The sequence below is a fragment of the Rattus norvegicus genome, chromosome 10 (genome assembly GCF_036323735.1).
Source record: "Rattus norvegicus strain BN/NHsdMcwi chromosome 10, GRCr8, whole genome shotgun sequence".
Taxonomy (NCBI): domain Eukaryota; kingdom Metazoa; phylum Chordata; class Mammalia; order Rodentia; family Muridae; genus Rattus; species Rattus norvegicus.
Genome location: NC_086028.1, coordinates 75,637,801 through 75,655,759, shown reverse-complemented (window position 1 = coordinate 75,655,759; position 17,959 = coordinate 75,637,801). Strand labels below are relative to the sequence as shown.

Below are 17,959 nucleotides of genomic sequence, written 5' to 3'. Positions count from 1 at the left end.
AATGAGCAGGATGACAAGTACTGGGCGAGGCGCAGAAAGAACAATATGGCGGCCAAGCGCTCCCGTGATGCCCGGCGGCTGAAGGAGAACCAGATCGCAATCCGGGCCTCATTCCTGGAGAAGGAGAACTCGGCCCTCCGCCAGGAGGTGGCTGATTTAAGGAAGGAGCTGGGCAAATGCAAGAACATACTTGCCAAGTACGAGGCCAGGCACGGGCCCCTGTAGGATGGCATTTTTTTTTTTTTTTTTTTTTTTTTTTTTGTGGGCTGGCTTTTGAATAGATGGACAGCTTGTTTCCTGTCTGGTAGCACCACACCCGAACCAACCTTTCTGACATCAGCACTTTACCAGAGGCATAAACGCAACTGACTTATATTTTGGTGTGCATCTGTGTGTGTTTGTGTGTGTGCGTGCGTGTGTGTACGTATGTGCTTATGGTCCTATGTGTGGTCAGCGGTGTGCCTGTGTGAGTGTGTGTATGTGTGTATTCCTTCACACTTGTCATTTAAAGATAGTCCTCTTGTTGTCTTTTAGTTCCAAACAAGAAAGGTGCCATGTTTTTATTAGACCCCGGAGACCCCCGTGGGGTTTCCTCCCTTCCCTTCTTCCCTCCCGCCCCTTTCTGCCTTGCTCTGCCTTCCAGTGATTTTACTTTGCCAGGGTCTGCGTGGCCTCAGGAAGCAGGGCCCTGCATCTCAGTTACCAAGACCATAAGCTCTTGTTTCTGTTTCAACCATGAATTCCCATGCTAAAAAGGTGCATAGCATCCCCTAGCACTACGCTGCTGCAGCCGAATTCCTTCGCAGGTTGCCCCCCTGCCCCTTCCCTTTTTCCTTCCTACCTGTTCTCATTCTCCTTTCGGTTTTGGTGATAACTGTCTTCAGATCTAAAGTGCTGGTTAGATTTAGTAGAATCCCATATTTACTTACTGCTACCTACTAAGTTTCCTTTTAATTCTACCAACCCCAGATAAGTATGTACCATTTTAGAACACAGAGTGTGTTTTTGCACCGTCTGTACCTAAAGCAATAATCCTAGTGTACGCTAGAGCATGCTGCCTGAGTATTACCTAGTGGACGTAGGAAAATTTCCCTACCTAGGAATTTCACTGTCTTTTAAAAATCAAAACTTAAAGTAATGCATTCGCGCATGACTAGAATGTTCTCAGGACAGGGAAGCAGAGGGCAAGGGAAGGCCTAAGAATGAGGGGTTAATTTATCAGTATGTAAGCCAAAAAAAAAAAAAAATGCATCTTGGAGAAGCCTTTGTCATGGGTGTGCTTCGTTTTGCTGTCTCCCTCTCCCACCCCAGCCCATTCCCACTTTTGTAGTTCACTTTTTCCATTTCCCTCTTGATATTCAAAACAATTGACTTAGGATTCAGTTCATCTACTTTTTTTTTTGTAATATATATTTTTGGGGACGATATTTTGCCGTTTTTAGAAATCAGTTGATTAAGTTAAGAAGTTGATGTTTTTGTAAGGCCCCTCCCCTTGACCCCCTTTGGTGTCCTTTTTGAATGCCTCACAAATGAATGATTCTGGAACCCATGTTTCTTATCCTCTGTTCGCTTTTGAACATATGTGCGCCTATCACGTGGACTTCTGAAAAAAAAATGAATGTAAAAGACACTGGTGTATCTCAGAATGGGATGGTGTTGTCACAAACTGTGGTTTATCCAATCAATTTAAATGTTTACTATAGACCAAAAGGAGAGATTATTAAATTGTTTAATGTTTATACAGAGTAATTATAGGAAGTTCTTTTTTGTACAGTATTTTTCAGATATAAATACTGACAATGTATTTTGGAAGACATATATTATATATAGAAAAGAGAAAAAAAGGAAAACTATTCCATGTTTTAAAATTATATAGCAAAGATATATATTCACCAAATGCTGTTCAGAGGAGTGCTTGGGGTTTTTTGAAGTCTTTAATATTTTAAACCTATTACTGACACATCAGCATGTTTTCTGCTTAAAATTAAATTTTTATGACAATACTGAGGCTCGCTGTGACGAATCCTGCTCCAGCACTTTCTTGTTTCTTATTAGGTCTCAGAAGGAAGTCAGTTAACGTCACCCAAAAGCACAAAATGGGTTTTAGTCAAATATTTATTGGATGATACAGTGTTTTTTTAGGAAAAGCATCTGCCACATAAATGTTCACTTCAGAATTCTGAGTTGCTGGAACGGAGTGTCGTTGCCAGGGCCCTGGATGATTTTGTTCTCTTTCGGCCTGTGCATCCCCTGCAGTGTAAGGTTGACCTCGGTGCTATGTGTGTGGCTTATAGTTTGATGGCTGTTTTGACTTTAAAGATGGCTGTCATTTTGTTTCGCTGAGTTGTGTAATGTCAAGAGAGTCTGCTGTTTCTTCAAAGGCACATTTTGTGCTCGATTAAAAATCCCCTTTCATCCATGGACGTTTTCCAGTCTCCTGCCTCCACAGTCTCTGAATTCTCTGCGGATCCAGTGATACCCTTTCTCATTCCATCGGCCACTCTTCTGTCTAGTGTCACAGTTCTGAAAGAGAGAGAGAGAGAGAGAGAGAGAGAGAGAGAGAGAGAGAGAGAGCTGTAGGATTTCTTCCCGGGTACCTGTTTTGTCCCAAGCCATAGATAACCGTGGGAGATGAGAGAGTGTGAGAATTAAAATAGGTTTTCCAAGTAAAACTACTAGTAAAAAAAATGCTTCAACAATTCAACCTAGACCTGAACAAGAGATAATTCAGTAATAGCCATGGAACAACAAGGAGCTAATCTTTTTGAAGATAGATAAAGAGGGTGATTGCAGGACTGTCCAATGATAGTACCCACCAGAGCAGGGGTGAGTACACTTACACTTAAGCAGAGAAGTGCTCAAGTGTCCCGCTGTGGACCACCCAAACTCACGGGACCATCCAGTAAGTCGCTGAAGAAAAGCATGCCGGCCTTCCTTGGAATCATTTTTGCCAAATGAACATCACAAACGTTTTCTGCAGAAGACATAAAAAGATCCTAATTTTAAAAAATGAATTCTTTTGTATACCAGGAAAGGTTTTTGAAAACCTACCTCATTAAAAGCAAAACGAAACAAAACAGACTCAACACTTTGGAATCTCCACAGGTGCCTTATCTGTAGGTAATTATCACACCCCTACCCCAGCCCTGACCCCCAGGCTGACTTCTCCTTGCCATGGACATTAAGTAGATGAGGAAATGCTGTCCAATGTCCTGAGAAGCTAGGACCCAGGGTCAGATGACTGCAGCAGACCACAGTCATTAGGAAGTCCCTCCCGCTGTCAACTGTTCCCATTTCAGTGTAGGAATCTTTCCATGGTTAATTATTTGGTCATTCCAAAACTGCATCTGAGCTGTTGCATGCCCTGTCGCTCGGCTATAATTTGGAACGAGCTGCATAGCACTTCCTGATCAGGTCACCCCATATCATTATTCAAGTGTATTTTCAAAGAAAGTTTAAAAAAAAGGGGGGGGGGTCAGGGCTTCTCGGCTGATGCTACCCCGAGGGGATGAGAGGGCTGTGTATGATTATCTCCAACTCCAGAGGGACTGGTGCTTTGGGTCACAAACCACATCAGGCATGGCTTTTGTCTCTAAGTAGAGACAGCCTTTAAGGAACCATCCTTTGAAGCAGAAGGACCCTGTGTGTGAGAAGGGCATGGTGGGACTCAGTCACTGGGTGAATGGGAAGCCAGATAAAAGAACCTAGAGATTCCTTCTAACCCATTAGCTTACTGTGGGAATTTACATTAAATCTAAACACACCTTTGAAAGGCTACAGCCTTGTGTCTGGATGAGCTGGCGTGAGCTGTGAGTGGCAACTTCTCTCCTGCCCAAGTTATGCCTTGAGCTTTCTAAAAGCCCATTTTTTTTAATGTTCCTTTAGAAAAACTCAAACTTCATCAGAGTTCAAAAGTGAGATCCTCAGGCAGTAACCAACTGCTCTGTGTGTGGCATGTCTTCAAGGTCAGAATTTAATGTTGGGATTGGTTTCCTGAAGTTGACTGAGCTGAGGTGTTTGGCCCTCCCTGAGGTAGATAACTTCTTCTCTGGCTCTGACTGTACTTGGTTCCTACTGGGGGCTCCTGAGTACATCCCTCTAGTGAAGCCAAATTCAACTCCAGGTATTTGGTCAAATCAATGTCAATAATAAAGGAGCAAAACTTGTTGGTCTTGCCAAATGTGTGCAGGGGAATGTGTGTTTGTGTGTGGATGTTTCAGTGGAGACATAAAAATCTGTAATTTTTTTTAGCACCTCACCAGACATAACAATTAGCTATTATCCTTTCGACAACACCACGAAGATTGCATCTGTTAAACAGGTTCAAGTTAACAGGAGGTTAGTGTAATTGTACACCATGATATTGGTGGTATTTATGCTGTCAAGTCCAAAACTTTATTTGTTCTTCTAAATGTTTAATAAACTGATTTTTTTTCCTTTTTTCATGTAATTTTTTTTTTGTGACCAGCTGGCTACCAATTGATTTTGTTCCTATCACCATAACTGAGAGACCGCTTAGAGAGGTTTGCATAGATGATAATTATGCTATATAGTTAGTAATAAGTGTCATTTACTGATAACTTATGTACTAAATACTTCATTATACGCGTGGAATATTTTAGTCCCAAAATAACAGAAAAAATTACAATGAAGTTACAATTGTTACACAACAGGAAATGACAGGAATTGCCAAGTAGGCAAGTTAAGAAGCTTACCTAAGTGATAGAGCTGACTTCAATGGTTAAGAGCTCTGGATGCTTTTCCAAAAGACCCAGGTTTAATTCCCAACACCCACATGGCAGCCCACAACTGCCTAAAACTCCAGTTCAGGGGGATCTGGTACCCTCTTCTGACCTTTGTGTGGGTGTAGACATTTATACAAGGAAAACCTACCAGTACATATAAAATAAAATGTTTAAAATAAAATTTAGAAAGCGTTCTTAAAGGGACAGAGATGGAAGTGACAGAGGTCACTACTGATCTGTTGAATATGTGTCCCAGAGAGCTCAGAAGCTGGTCTGGGTCAATGTTCTATTTGGGTAAACAAAATAACCCAAGGACTTATTATAGGGGTGCGAATCAAGCAATTAGAAGTTGATTTGAGTTGGGACCCAGACATCTGAATACTTTTAATGCTTCCAGCTAACTCCCACATATGAGTAAGCTCAGATGACCCTCATGATCAGAAGGGGAATGGTTCCAGAACCTTAGAAGTGACCAAAAAACATCTGTGACTCAAATCCTTTCTATAAAATGGTGCGTTGTCGCCATGTAGCCTATTTAAATCTAATGCTATAAATCACCTCTGGGGTACCTCTACAGACTACAGTATAAAATGTTCTGTAAGTAGATGTGTCAAGAGGCAGTGATAAAGGGGAGAAAGTCTGTATGCACGCAGTGTGGACACAACCATCCCAGGCCCAACTGCACAGCACACGAGAGCAACATCCACCTTGAGACTTCTTCATCCAGTCCTTTCTCAAGCAGGTCCGTTTTCAGGGAAGGAAAACACATGTAAAGGCTGCAAGAACGTCTTTAAATTTGGTCCCTGCACATGTACTTCTTGAGAACTCTTTGTTCTTCAATGGGTCTACCAATTTGACAGCTGGTTAAAGCAAGTTAATCCCTATGCACACTCAAGTTTGCCAAGCGTTCCTCGTAGGCTAAGCAGACGAGTGCAGAAGTGAATGGCAGACTCCTAAAGGCCTTTATGTTCCTTTCATGTGCTTGGACTTCCCAGGTCTTGACTTTCCTCATTGTTCAAATTCCCAGAAAGTCAATACAGTAGTTACCCTCTCCAACCCCACCCTCCGGACAGCTAATCTGACAGGTCTTCAATTCCCTACGGCCAGTCTTGGCTAGCTGGTAACTTATAATTAATGTTCCTAAATTGGAGTATTACTGTCATTTAAACATCATTTACATCACACACACACACACACACACACACACACACACACACACTCACACACACACTCACACACACACACTTGAAACTCTTGGCAGATCTACAAATCCCCAGTGAAGAGAGTTGCTCACCCATACTGTCCAGTCCCCGCCCCTCTTCTTGGCCATTCCACCTGATAGATAAGGAGCCTCTAGAATGAACTGGCTCAGGATTAGTGTCCTCTATTTGGCCTTTGAAAATCAAATGAGCAGCGGGAGGGACACAAGGAAACAGAGAGCCCATTTATCCACTTTGTCCCTCAGGCTAGATCGCCCTGCAAGGTTTCTCTCTCAACTGTAGCAGAGAACAGGAAGTGGATTAGTGGTCCGGCTGTATCCGTACCTGTTACAATTGGACCATGTAATGCCCACTACAGGCTAATGGTTTGAACTGTCACCAGCTGGTGACACTATGCTTGGAGGTTTCAAAAATCTCTGGGAGATGAGACCTAGAGGGAGGGCATACATCGCTGGGATGGATACTTGGGAGTACTGTTTCCACCTCCCCTTCGTCCCCCAACCCCTTCCCTTCCTGTCTGAGGTAAGCTTCTCTCTCTGCCGCATGCTCCTCTTAACCATATCATTCTGCCAAGCACAAGGGTCAAATGCTCTGCCGCTATCAGCCAAAATAATTGCTACCTTCTTTAAGTTTTTTTTCTCCTTCCATATCTGCTATCTATCTGATGACCTCAATGAGAAAAGTAACCCAGTGCACCTCTGTGATGGTTACTGTCAACTGTCAACTTGATGACTTAAGAGTCGCCTGGAAGGTAAGTCTCGGGGTCCTGTGAGTGGTACCTTAATTCGGTTAAGACTCACTAAAGGTTGCAGCGTTCTACGGGACAGGATCCTGGACTAGGCGCTTAGCAAGCATCCATCACTCTCAGGTTCCTGACTACCGATACAATGCTGCCCATTGCCCCAAGCTCCCGTGTCTGTCCTACCGCAGTAGACTGAATGCCAACCTTGTGATGGCAATAAACCCTTCTTCCTGTCTAAGTGGCTATTGTCCAAATATTTTGTCATAATAATTGGCAAAATAACAAAGGCAGCTTTCCTAAGGATCGTGATGTGACCTTCCACCCCTCCAAGACGGAGCGATGATGCAAGCACGGTGGACTTTCCTACCCCATCATCCCCAAAGACACCCCAATTTTGTATAGTGCAAGTAAGTTTTGGGGGTTTGGCTTTTGGATTTTTGTTTATTTTGTTTTTGATAGCATAACTTTGTTTCAGCTCTGTAACCTCTCCACTCGGAGTGCAGCCCCCAAAGCCTATTCTATAAAGACATCCCCATCCCAAACTACTACTGGAACTGAATTCCCAGAAATAAAAAGCTGGATTCCAGCGCCCTATGGTTAAACATGACTAGCCAATTGGGAACTGTGCAATTTTCCTTGGAAGTAGAGGGTGGACTTGGAGCATGAGTCACAAGGCACAGACACAATCCAGTTTCATTCCCTGGAAATCAGTTGTCTTTTCTCTTGTCAGGGTCTTATTCCTCAGGAAGTGGTGAGAGAAGAGACCTAGTGAGGAAGCAGCACTGGGGGAGGGGAAGGGAGACTGCTTGCTCTCTTCCCTAGGACACAGGTCCCACCATGTCTGCATAGACCAGCACAAGAACGTTCCCTCACTTGGTTTTCTGCACAGCCCTTTCAAGACCCCTGGATGGTAGGCAGAGCAGAACAAAGAAACAGCTTTCATGATGGCAAGCCTTGACCAGAGGTCTGAGGAGTGGGACAGACTTGTGTGGCAATGCGACCTGACATCTCTTTATTCTTAAAGGGGTGCTTTCTGACCCAACCTCATCCCCTGTGGGTTGGAGGAGGACACTTGTCATTCCCAGCCCTCTGAGCACACTCTGATACCCTCAGCCATAACTAAATAATCTTCAGAATGAATGCTTGAAGCGGTTCGCTGATTCCCTAGCCTGCGCCCCAGAGCGTTTCCACCCACTACCCCTAAAATGGAGGAGTATTATTTGCAAAGGAGGTGACAGTTTGGGGCTGACTCCATCTGAGACAGGGCCTACCTTTCCCAAAACGAATCTCCTTCACCTGGCATCTAGTTCTCCCTCATTTCTCTGCTCAGAACTTTGCAGGCAAAAGGAATGTTCTTCGACAAAGCTTCCTATCAACACTCCCCCACCCCCCACCCCCCGCGCGCCTGCAGCTGCCTGCCTCTTCACTGGGCAGCACTGTAGAAACCTTGTGACCCTTCTTCCAGATCACCTTCTCCCACAACTACAGACAGACCGAAGCAGAAGAAGAGGCCCATGAAAGAACTCTTAGAAGACCAAAGTCTTTTCATCCTTTTGAATGAAGATGGCTCTTAGAAGTGGCGGGATGTAATTTGAAAGAGGAGACAGGTGGGTGGATAGAAAGAAGAAGAGACATTCCTTGGCCTCCCAGCTCCCGGTGGGAGCCTTGGATCTGAGATATTTGTGTGCTGAGAGTCCTTCTCCCTCTTAATATCATGGTCTTTCATCTTCTTTTTTTCCTTTTCTCCTCTGCTTCCTGGCTTTTATACTTCCCTCCCTCTAAGTGCAGGGGAATAACTGCACAGGGACAAGAGGTGGGACCAGTCCCAGGGAATGTGAGGATAGGATTCATGACCTGAGGCAGAGGATGGGGAAGAACAAAGTCCAGATGGCAGCCGAGACCTTCTGGCCCTCTGGCAGTAATCTCAAGTACACGTCATGGTTTTGAGACCCATTCGCCGAAAAGTCAGTATGATTTCCCATTTTCAAAGACTGGTCCCAAGCCTCTCCTAGTATCATTGAATAATGTTTGAACCAGAAGGTACATTTTCTGTGTCCCAGTTAGCGATTTCCTTCACTGTCTGGATAAGAGAAGAGAGGTGACTTGCAGAATGCTATAGACAGCTCCGCACAATCACAGAACCACAGCCCCTGCTTTCCAGCCCACAGTGTTGAATGCTGCACCCTCTCTCTCCCTGGGCTATTTTCCCATACTAGACCGAAGGCACAGAGTTGGCCTGACTTGTGTTCTACAATTGAGAAATGAGCACAGGAAGACCTTCATCTCTGTCCACTCTCTTCTAGAATGGAGCATACGCTCTAAGTATCTAAACCCTGCCCACTCCTCAGTATAAATTGAAATTACTTTCTGTGAAAATGTCCTGTAGTGTCCCATGTTGGCAGTGGCTGTTTCCACCTTAGAATTTCACCCCATGTCTACTCAAGGCTATTTATGTTGTTCTCTTGTAGTAGCTAATCTCCTCTAGTGTGGAGTAACTACATCCATTCACAGTGTGGCACGTCCCAAAACATGCCACACTCTGCGGACAGAGCCTCCGTGCCTGAGAATGTGATTACATCTAATCATAACTATTTCATTGTGCCATCTATTTGGAAAGCAAACAAACAAACAACAAACCACGGAGTTTCTGTGTTTTCACAGATTTGGTTTGCAAGGTGTTTTTTTGTTTGTTTTTTTGTTTTTTAAAGAAGCACAACAAACCTCGATTTTTGACTAAGATTAAGTAAGGAGACACAGTCAAGGGTGGGGGAAGGGGTGGTTTGGACAGTAAAGTGTTCGTCTTGCAAGACTGAGGACCTGAGTTTGATCCCCCAGAATGTAGTACAAAATAGATAAAATAAACAATAAATAAAAATTTAAAAAGCTGGATGTGGTGTTCTGTACCTGCAAACTGCATAACCTACTTAACAATTCCCAGGTCAACAAGAGACCCTGTTTCAAAAACCAACCAAACAACCAACCAACCAACCAACCAACCAACCAAACAAACAAACAAACAAAGTAGGTTAGACCTAAGGAACAACAGCTGAAGTTACCTGCTAATCTCTAAATCCATTCATACACATGTGCTTGTATACATGTGAACACACACACACACACACACACACACACACAAACACACACACGAAACACAACAACAAACTTGGAAAAGAATCTAATCTTAGAGCACAGTTAGTTATGGACACCTTCTTGGCATGTATAGCCTAACCCTAATGAAACATCTCCTCAAGGGATCACACGTAGTAGGTGCCTACCAAGGATCACACTTAGTAGGTGCACACCAAAGGCTGGTGGTAGGATGGGTCAGCCCTGAGTATAGGTTGTAAGAAGCCTATTATTCAGAAGTGATTTATGGTTCATTCTGTCTTGTTGAAATAGGATTTCATATATCCCAGACTGGCTCTTAACTGACTGTGTAGCTCATCATGACACCAAGTTCTTCATAGTCCTGCATCCACATTCCAAGAGCTGGGAGTACAGGAGTATGTCACCATGCACAACTGGAAGTGATCTGAAATGAGATAATTTTTTATTATTATCCAACCGTCTCATCTTTTTTTTCTCAGAATAAATTTATCTAAGTATTTGCAGAATACAATCGGAATTATGACATGTCTACTGAAGGTATTTTAGTGGAAAATTTTAGTTGTCAAAACTTGGAATGCTGCTAGACTAGACCCCAAAGGAAAACAGAGACATCAGGAGTGTTGTAATTTGGAGGACTCTCCTGGGAAATGGGATTTTTAAAAATGAATCACTATTGATCGTGGAGACACATGATTATTCAAATTCTCTTTGGAAAATTCCTATTTGTAAACCTGTTGCTTTAGGTGAAAGAAAATTTTTAGAAATTAGTTTATTGAACATTCTCCAATTGCTCACACATGGAGAGAGCTTGTGAAAAAAGCCATCCTGGCCATCAACTGAATACCCTAAAAAGTGTGATTTTGACAGCCAATAATTAACACATTTACCAATATTAAAGTATAAACATAAATCTATAATAACATGGTTTTGAAACAGGACGGTATGCAAGTGTGAGTTTTTCCCTTTAAAAATAGACTGAGAGATTGGGAAGCTGAATCAGTAATGTGCACGCTGTGCGAGCTGTGTGAGCATCAGGACCTGAGTGCTTTCCCCGTGTCCATTAAAGCACAAGTGTTGGGGTGTGCATCTGTGATCTTAGCAATGGGGAAACAGACAGGAGGACCTTTGGGTTCAATGGTCAGCCAGCCTCATCAGTGAGCCCCCAGTACCAGTGAGAGGCTGTCTCAAAAACCAAGGTGTTTGGTTCCTGAGGAATGAATGGTACTGAACGTAGGCCTCTGGCCATGCCATATGCACCCATATGTCTACAAACATAGTAACACATACATACAAAATACACTGATAAGAAAGTTCTGGTAGTATCACATGCCTGTAATCTCGGTTCCCCAAGAGTCTGAGGCAAAAGGATCATGAAGAATTCCAACCAGCATCTGCCTTAAATACAATGAACAAATAAAAATTAATGAAAATTTAAAAAACACGACTTTTCTTTTTTCTGATTTATTATATTTATTTATTTTACTGCCCTGACTTTTTAGATGACATTTGCTAGAAGAAGCAAATCATGGTTTTCTAGCCAATAATAATACTTTTTAAAAGTTGCATCATTACTAGAAATAATTACACAAGACAGAGGAGAGGTTGAAAGCTAGCTGCTTCCCATACAACGCTGGGTACTCCCCTGCTGTCGGATCCACTTTTCGACAAGAGCTCCAACACCCCCACAGAAGTTTGGAAACAAAGTTCAAATAAGGCCATATCTCTGGCAAGGAGGTGTATTGCTTGAGGCTTTTTATTAAATTTTAAGTTCACTAGCTCTGGTCCTCATCCATTTTTCCTGAGTCTGAAATGAGAGAGACATTTTCTGTGCTTAGAATTTCCCGTCACACGGGAGACGATGTCTCCACGTTGACACTATTGACATTTCAGGCCAAACCAATTTATTAGGAAGACTGCCTTGAGCGTCATAGAATGTTCAGTTACATCCCTGGTGTTTACCCACTAAATACCGGTAGTGCTTCCCCATGTCTGTGACAATAGGATTTCCCACCAATCACCCAGTTGAAACCCACTATATGAAACTGAGTTCTAGCATTGTTTTGCTGACATGGTTTTTTTCCACATTGTTGAAGTTGGCTGGTGTTCCAACCGTGGCTGAGCACTCCCTCTGCTCTATCCCTTCATTCTCCAGAGTCCCCCAAACTAGAAATAACTACTTCTATTCTGATTCGATATAAAGTTCACAAAAGATAACACACATGGAGAGGGCGTAAGGTTAGTATGACAGACACTAGGTCAAAAATTGTGTGTAACCACTCAGTTGTGGGAGCAAATGACTCTCTTCCGACTACCTATGCTTGGTTTCCTCTTTATTTCAGTCTCTCAAAACTTAATTGTCCAATTATAGGTATTTTCTTCCTTTCTAAATTAAAATAGGTTCTTCCGGTCAACACAGTCCCCCTGAAGATCAACTCAAAAGACAAATGTTCGTGATCTTTCCCTCTCCTCAGCTTCTTTCTCAAGGTTGTATAATGGGGTCAGATGTAACTTGTCAGTCCTACGGTAGTGAGGGGTGGAGTTTCAAGGCACATATTGGCCTGAGGGCTGTGCTAATTTCTGGGATATTTGAGGCCGAGTTCATGGTGTTCATCTGTTCCTTGGATTTTCATGGATCTTCCCAGACGTGGTCTCTGGGAGTAGGCTCTCTGCATCCTGAAGTCACCTTATTGATCACCCAGCCTGTTCTTGTCCTTCACTTCCTCCAGCTTCTGTGTTCCCCTTTATCAGCTGGTATCTGTACCTGTTAGCATACAGGGCTTCAAGCCAACTTATCTGGATGGCTTCCAGCCCTCAGCCTGCTGCCTTGGAGCTTTCTTGTTGGTTAACCTGGATGGACCAAGGACCCTCTTTAGCTCAGGTATAAGTGATTCTACTTCCTTACCCATGTGGTCCCCATTCATCATTATTTCTCCCTTCCCGTTTGGAACAATCTAGTTGTTCTAAACCTCCCCAGAACTACATACACCACCATCACCCCTTTCCCTGTTGGGGAAATATAAAGCAATAGGGAATTGTTTTATATTTTTATTCTGAGAGGTCTCCCTGTACAGACCTGGATGACCTTGAACTCACGATGCTCCTGCCTCTACCTCCCAAATGCTGGAAACACAGCACCATGCAGCACCATGTTTTTCTCTCTATTCTACTCTCTCTCTCTCTCTCTCTCTCTCTCTCTCTCTCTCTCTCTCTCTCTCTCTCTCTTTGTTGTGATAAAACACTCTAACCAAGAACAATTTAGGGAAGGAAAGAGTTTATTTGGCTTATACTTCTTGGTCTTGGTACATGATTGAGAAATTTGGAGCAGAACTCAAGCAGGAACTTGAGGCAGAAACCATTGGAGAAATACTGCTTGCTGGTTCATGCCACCCACTTGTTGGCTAGTTTTTCTGATTATAACCCAGGATGACATGCCTAAGGAATGGGGCTGTTCACAGTGGGCTGGGCTCCCCTACACCTGTCAAAAAATCAAGATAATCCTTCACAGGCCAATCTGATCTGGGCACTCCCTCAGCTGAGACGCCTCTCTTAGGTGATTCTAGGCTATGTAAAGTTGATACCTGTAGTATTAAGTAGGACACTCCCTCAACTGTTTATCTAATGTACGTAACTTTTCCCTCCTTTCCAGTGGCAATATGGTGGAAGGGATAGCAGATTTAACAAAACATTGATGTCCATTTCAAAAACACTCATAGAGTCAGAGCAAGGGTTCATGGTCAGGTGATGGGAAGAATTCTGTGAAAATAAAAAGCATGTTCCAAATTATCTTTAGACTTCCGCCAACTGTCCTCCCACACGGAAATAATCTGTTGCCCTTGAAAAGCCAAACCCACCCTCAGAGAGAATGTGGCTTGAGCTTTGAAAAATGCCTTGATTTTCTGAGTTGTCCTTTCTCTTCTTTCTCTCCTTATTCCATGTCATCAGCCTTCTCTCTGGATTGGTTCCCTGTGTGGAAGGAAGCCCTTGGGTGAGCAGAGGGCTTGCTGACTGCCTTCCATCTTTTCTGGGGAAGCCAGACTGATACAGCTGTGCTGGCGACCAGCTTTTCCAAGGAGGATCGCCAAGCATGTGGGGCCTCTCCAGAGAGAGCTCAGACAGCATTCCCTCATGGAAAAACCATTCAAGTGTGTTTCTTCAGAACCACCAGAGAAGGCCAGGGCAGACTTCAGGATTCTTTTCCAGATACAGGAACCTCAAAAGCAACTCCCCAATGGCTTTGTCAGCAGTTGCTTTTTGGAAATTCAGATCCTTTAGCCTGTTCAGGGCCAACTATTCATTCCTGGTAGCACCCCAAATTTATGCTACATGCATGTGATACACACATGCATGGGAAAACCTCCCCTTGGACTTGGTTTAGAACCCTGGATTTATATAATGGAACTTCTTCTGCCACACAGACTAAAATAACTTTGGAATCCCTTTTGGGGTGGATTTTAATTAGGAAAGACATAGCACTTAAATTATGCTTATTACTTTCAGTTGCGCGTACAGGCTGCAGATTAGGAAAAGACCACAGGAGTCATGCGAACTACATTTTTTTTAATGGGATGGATCTGCTTGGGGAAACTCTCTACTTCATGCCAGAACCCTAGGTAAGGTCATCACAGTATCTTACTTAGTTAAGAGGAGAGTTTGAGCGACCAAACTAGTTGGGAAGTAAACATTTTAAGAGAGAGCAGGAGCCAGGATTCATCTGTTACGGTGCCTGGCTGTTAGCAATGCAGACAGAATGGGGCCCACGTGTAACTAAATGAATTGTGAGTGTGGTGGAGCAATTTGCAGAATCAGATGCATATGAAGTGTGTGTGTGTGTGTGTGTGTGTGTGTGTGTGTGTGTGTGTGTGTATGCATGCACACAAGTGGAAACGAGAGATCAACACTGGGTGTCTCCCTCAATTGCTTTCCATTTTATTATTTTTTTAATCGGGTCTCTCACGGAACACCCGGAGCTTCCTGAAGTAGCTAGACTGGCTGGCCACCAAGTCCTTGGGATCTTCCTGTCTCAGCCTCCTCAGGGCTGGAACTGCAGGTTTGTGGCCCATGCCTAGCTTTTAAATGGGTGCCCAAGGTTGGAACTCTGGTCCTCACATCTGTGGTCCGAGCACCTTACCAACTGAACTGTGTCACCAGCCCCCAACCTTGCATTTCTTTAACACTCTGTAACGATAACTGCAGCATCGGCTTGGTTCTCTAAGGATCGTAGACGGTTACACGTGCAGCCATTTTTTTCCCTTCTCTGTGTTTCTGCTAAAGACCAGTGGGGCCTCAGATGTATCACATGCCCTTCGGTGTAATCACTCAGCGAGTGTTAATTAAACATCTCCTGCCAGCTAGTCTGTATTCTAGATGATAGGGAAGCTGCAGCTACTGGGCAGGACAGACAGGTAAGGTAACGAACAGGGTTGTTTCAGATTATAATAGAAACTGTGGACTGAAAGAGAGCAAGAGCTAAAGAACTATGATGGTGATGACCGATGGGGTATACAGTGGGGTCGGGGTGCGAGGGGATGTAGGTAGGCAGAAGAGCCTCTCTGGAAGAAAGTCTCTTAAACTGAGTCTTGATCATGCGTACATCTGAGGAAAGAGGAGAGAGAGTTAATGATGACAGCAGGTGGAAAGACCTTTGAGGTGGGGATGGACAGGTCAGTGGGCGTCTGGGTTTGGTGGGATGTAGATGGGTCCAGGCCCACGGACACAGAGGAAAACATGCAAGTGGCTACAGGGCATGCTACGAAGCTTGGGTTTTCTTCTAAAAGCAATGAAAATAGTTGGAAAGTTTTAGCAGAGGGGAGGCTTGCTCTGGTTTGCATTTTAAAACCATCCCTCTGGCTGCCATATGGGGAAAGAGTTATAAAGAGGTGTGTGTGCAAGTTAAGTGGAGTATTCCATGATGGTGGCCTCGACTACAGGTAGGGATGTTATGAAAAGGTCTGGATCCGATGGGTAGGTATGAGAACAGAAACTGGTGCTCAAGCCCACTGAACCATCTATCCCAGACCTACTATGTGCCAGTGTAACTGTGCCTAAATCCCCTTCCCCCACCAACACTGCTTTCTGCAGGGTGACCTAGTCAATAGGGACTACTAATGTCCCCCCTGGAACTAGAGACACATGGCATGAGCCATCATCATGCATCAGCATCAGTGGTATCTACTTTCCTGGAATGCTGGTCACAGAACAGGACATAGGAGGCCACCAGGCAAGCCCAGGGTGGGGGTGGGGTGGGGAAGAGGTGACTGATAGGAAAGAAGAGGCCCACTTCCGTCAAAGATCAACAATGTTGCTGGAAGTGCAAGGAAAGAGGTCGGGGACAAAAGGTGCTGGGAAGGACAAGGCCAATGGCTTAGACTTTTAGATGAACTTGGCAGAGGCAGACAGTGGGGGAAGAAGGCCAGGGGGTGTCAGGGAGCATGCCTCCTGCAGTGAGACCCTGTGGCAAAGGCCTCAAAATCCCCCTTTTCCCAACAATTTGATTAGAATTTTCAAACATTTCTAGAAGTCCTGTATTCCCCATAAGTCCTGTGGGCACCATCATCCTTCTGCCAAGGGCATCACTAATATATCATGTGGTATTATATATTACATCCTATTGGGATGCTTTCTCTGTAGGTCTGTCTTCTCCATGGGAGAATGGGCTCCTTGAAAAGGGTCTTCCTTGCTTTTGCAGCCTTGGGTCATCCCCAAGAACCTTGTTTGCAATCATCAACCCATAAAATACCACTCAGTAGTTAGCCATACAACATTCCTGAAGAGCCAAAGATTGTTCTTGGTTATTAATCTCTCTTGGTTACTGCTGCTTTCAAGAAAAACGATGATACTCAGAAACCCTTTCCTCAGGAAGAACACATGTGGAAGAGAATGTTTCCTTCCATGGATGCAGAAGAGAATGTTTCCTTCCACAGATCCCATCACTCAGAAGGCTGAGGCAGGGGATATCAAGTTTGAGACCAGCCTAGGGTGTATAGGAAGAATCTTTCTCACAATGGATGGCAATTAATGCAGAAACCCATTACTGATCAGGGTATAAAGAATATGAGACCATAGAGTGCCAACCCTAAATGGAATGTCTCCAAGACTCAGGGGTCAGCTCGGAAGAGGGAGCAGAAAGATTGAAAGATCCCAAGAGGCAGTAGATGGCTACAAGGAAAGACAGTTTTCTAGATACTACAGGACAGTTGCACGTATGAACTCAAGGTGATTGTGACAGTACACACAAGACCACTGCAACCTCAAGCCAGAAGAAATCCTGACATAGAGAGAGGAGGTGGTCACCAAGTCCCATCTCTAACTGAGCAGCATTTGATAACTGCTAGGAGAAGAAGCAACTGTTTCCTTTAAAGGTTGTGACCCCCTGGTTGGTCCATCATGCTTTAGGGCAGACCCCATATCCAAGAGTGTTTGGGGAACAAAAATTGGAATGGATAAGTTTCAAAGAAAGATAAGAGAGAAGAGAAGACAGAAAGTGAAGTTGATGGGAGGCTTAGGATCTGGTAAGAGTTGGAAATGATCAAAATACACTGTCTGAAATTCTTAAGGAATTGGTAAAGTATTATTTAAAAATAATTTCAACTTGTATTTAAAGCCTCTGTCTCCTCATACATGGACTATTTATTTACACTGTCCCAACATCTTTGAGTTCTGCTGCCTTTTGGGGTCATTTCTTTCTAAATTGTTGCTATTATGAGTCGCAGATAAGTGAACTTGTAACAGAAATTGGCAGGTTCCTTCTGTGAATAATATGATACTTAAGATAGTTCTCTTTGCTAGCAAGTCAAATTATTAAAATATGAAATGTCAAAATAATTAAACACACAGGATTTCTATGTGAGCACCTGTCCCCGTGTAGGGGGGAGCAGATGTCCACGTGTGTATGCAGGGGAAAGGCTTGGGTGCTGTGTCTCCAGTTTCACCCACCTTATTTTGAGACAAGACCTTCTCACTGGCCCTGAACTCACCATGAAGGGTAGAGTGGCTATTGATGGAGCCCCAGAGCCCACCTGCCTTCACCTCTCAAGCACTGGATTCTTACAGATTTTTTTTTCGTGAGTTCTGAGACTGAACTCAAATTCTCACGCTTACAAAGCAAGCATTTTTCCACTGAAATCTCAGACCTGTACATTATATTT

The 17,959-nt window shown here is 43.8% G+C and overlaps 1 protein-coding gene across 3 annotated transcripts in view; it reads left to right on the top strand.

Moving 5' to 3' along the window:
• Hlf (HLF transcription factor, PAR bZIP family member) overlaps positions 1 to 4,440 on the top strand; it is a 57,660-nt gene extending 53,220 nt beyond the window's left edge. The window contains exon 4 of one of the 3 annotated variants that reach the window (XM_006247136.4): positions 7 to 4,440. In XM_006247136.4, coding sequence (XP_006247198.1) covers positions 7 to 225 — 219 coding nt within the window. In that variant the 3' untranslated portion in view covers positions 226 to 4,440. The remainder of the gene's footprint in view (positions 1 to 6) is intronic. The other 2 variants (XM_063269885.1, NM_001100764.1) reach the window with 2 other exon arrangements.
• Positions 4,441 to 17,959: the final 13,519 nt, after the last annotated feature.